Source organism: Sciurus vulgaris, assembly GCF_902686455.1.
Source record: "Sciurus vulgaris genome assembly, chromosome: 9".
Taxonomy (NCBI): domain Eukaryota; kingdom Metazoa; phylum Chordata; class Mammalia; order Rodentia; family Sciuridae; genus Sciurus; species Sciurus vulgaris.
Window position 1 is genome coordinate 3532495 of NC_136469.1, and position 2757 is coordinate 3535251.

The 2757-nt window shown below is 63.4% G+C and overlaps 1 protein-coding gene across 1 annotated transcript; it reads right to left on the reverse strand.

The window, feature by feature from the left end:
• Nucleotides 1-543: 543 nt before the first annotated feature.
• Nucleotides 544-2412, reverse strand: LOC306668970 (sperm motility kinase 2B-like; the record flags this gene model as incomplete). Its single annotated transcript, XM_079152673.1, has 2 exons — nucleotides 544-603; nucleotides 742-2412. The coding sequence occupies one exon, from the start codon at nucleotides 2410-2412 to the stop codon at nucleotides 763-765; it is 1650 nt and encodes a 549-aa protein (XP_079008799.1). The 3' UTR covers nucleotides 544-603; nucleotides 742-762.
• Nucleotides 2413-2757: the final 345 nt, after the last annotated feature.

Genomic DNA, 2757 nt, shown 5'->3' on the forward strand with positions numbered 1-2757 from the left:
CCAACAGGGTCCCTGACGTGGGGCTCCTGGTGCTACTCTGGGTGTCTCCATGGGACCAACGCAGGCTGATGGTTCCTCCTGCCCATGATTCCCTTCTGAAAAGGGCAACGAGCACAGTAGCGTCAGGGCACACACAAGGTCTGCCTTTAGGCCTCCATATGGCTCAGACTCCCGCACCACTGGAACACTCTGGGTCACATGTGGTCACGTGTTCCTCTGCTGGGGAACCCGCAGAGGGCAGGGCACTTGCTCCTCTCACCCGTTCCGGCCAGGGCACCACTGTGCACTCCTCCAAAGCCGAGAGGAAGCGGGTAAGGAACGCAAAGGTGCTGATCACCGGTGGAGCACCAAGCGTATTACCAAACAGGCAAGAAGCAGGGATGGATGGAGGACTGCCTGGGAAGCGTCTCTAGCCCAGAAAGAGCAGCAAAGAGCAGGGCAGGGCAGGAGTCCCAGGAAGAGTCCTGGTGTGCTGTCTGGGTGGGGCCAAGGGGCCCACTGGCGTACAGGTGTCTTCCGGTGTCCTGCCTGGGATCCGAGGTGGTGGCCACAGAAGGTTTCACTTCTCCCTCCAGCAGCTGGCCCTGGTGATTCCCGGGTCCTCTGTCCGTGGACACAGATAAGCGAAGGAGCCAGTCACCCACCCCCATGGCGTCCAGGAACACCTGACCCTCGCGGATCAGTTCTTTGGCAAGGATGCCCATGGTGGCACAGGTGAAACCAAAGGGGGCACCGCCCCACCTACGTGGCTCTGCAGGTCTCTCAGCTGTGGGCTGGCGCTGGCCAGGGCACCCCCACCCTGTTCTTGAAGGTTCTTCTGTGGGCCTGCCCGCCATGGTGTGGAGCTGCAGGACCTGTCAGTGCAGGTGGTGGCCTGTGCCCTCCTGGCTCTGGAACCACTCCATTTGGGCCACCCAGGCCTGTCCTGGGGGCCTGTATGCAGCAGCACATCCTGGCCAGACAAGCGGCCACCTGCCAGATCACTCCCCTCCAGCCCCTGGCAGTGTCTCTGGGTCGGCCAGGGGTCCCGGGGGCAGCAAGGTATAGCTCGGTGAAACTGGAGCTTGGATCTGATGCCAGGGCCTGGGAGGACTTGCTCAGACAGCAGCTGGGCAGAGGGGACACAGGGACCAGAGTGGGGGTGCTGGCTCGCACATGGCACAGGGGAATGTTGGGCAGGCTGGCTCTGGGGCTGCCCCTCTGTCCCCATGGCTTGTGCTCCTCAGGCAGCAGCTGCTGGCGGACCCAGAGGGGCCAGGAGCGAAGGACAGGCCCTCTGGCACTCCTCCTCGGGTCCAGAGCCAAGCTGGAGGGGTTGGAGGGGGATGGGCAAGGCCCCACCTGCGGCCGCCCAGCCTTCACCCGCACCTTACAGTCTGCCCCCTGGGTTTTCTGGTGGTGCAGCAGGAGGTAGGTGCCCATGGCCTCATCGAACCGGCGCGTCGACACCGACACCCAGGTCTCCTGCAGCCCGTAACCCAGGTCCAGCATGGCCAACAAGATGGAGGTGTCTGGGCGCCTGGGCAGCAGCTCAGCAGGAGGACTTGGCGTGCGCCGCTCCCCCCGGCTCAGCCACAGGTGCCCCAGGAGCTGCTGGAGCGTGGGCCTGTGCGTGGACTCCACAGTCAGCATTCCAGCCACCAGATTCTGCACCTTGGCCGAGAGGCGGGATGGGAGGTTGTACCTGGCCTGCAGCACCTGCTCCTTGGCCTGCAGGAAGCTGGCCCCAGTGAAAGGGAGGCAGCCCGTAAGCATGAGGAAGAGGAGGACACCCAGGCTCCAGACGTCCACCGCGGGCCCATCGTACTCTGCGCCCTGGAACAACTCTGGGGCCCAGTAGGCCATGGTGCCGCAGAGCACGCCCAGCTTCTCACCGGCCGAGAACCGGCAGGCCAGGCCAAAGTCGCAGAGCTTAGCACCACCCGCGCCATCCAGCAGCACATTGTCCGCCTTCAGGTCCCGGTGTGCGATGCCCTGCGCGTGGCAGTAGCCCACAGCGCTGGCCACCTGCCTGAACACCCCGCGGGCCTCCTCCTCGCACAGGCCCACGGCCTCTGGGATGTGCCACGCCAGCGGGCCCCCGGCCACGTGCTCCATCACCACGTACGTGGTGCCGGGGGTGTCGATGATTTCCAGCAGCCGCACCACGTGGGGGTGCTCCATGCCCCTCAGGATGTCCAGCTCAGACACCACAAAGGGCAGGCAGTACCCATCCACCTTCCGTAGGACTTTCACAGCCACCTCGGTCCCCGTCAGGATGTGTCGGGCCAAGATGACCTTGGCAAAGCTGCCCTGCGCGATGTCCCTCAGGGCCTCATATCGGCCTGTGAGGGCATCCTCCAGGGAGGAGCTGGCCGAGAGGCCCCGCCACACGCTCAGCACCGCACTACTCTGACTATCCTCTCTAGACATCCCGAGCCGCCACGCCAACTGAGGACACTAGCTAAAAACAAAGACAACAAAGAAAGCAAAGAATGGAAACTAACAACTAACAAAGCAAAACAAAAAGCCCAAAATCAAAAAGCCAACCCGAGCCCGCTAGCAGAACACCAAACCACTAAACCACCAAACACACTAACTATGTGAGTCCCTCAGGTCGCAACCTAGAGCTCCCTGTGCCGTGGACAGGCGCCCGGCCTCAGCCAGGACCTTATAGCCCTTCTGGCTGACATCCCTCCCTTGGCCCTTGATGAGGTCACAGCAGGGGACGGCTCTCTGGTGGGGCCTGTGGTGGCCTCTCCTGCTCAGGCCTCCAGG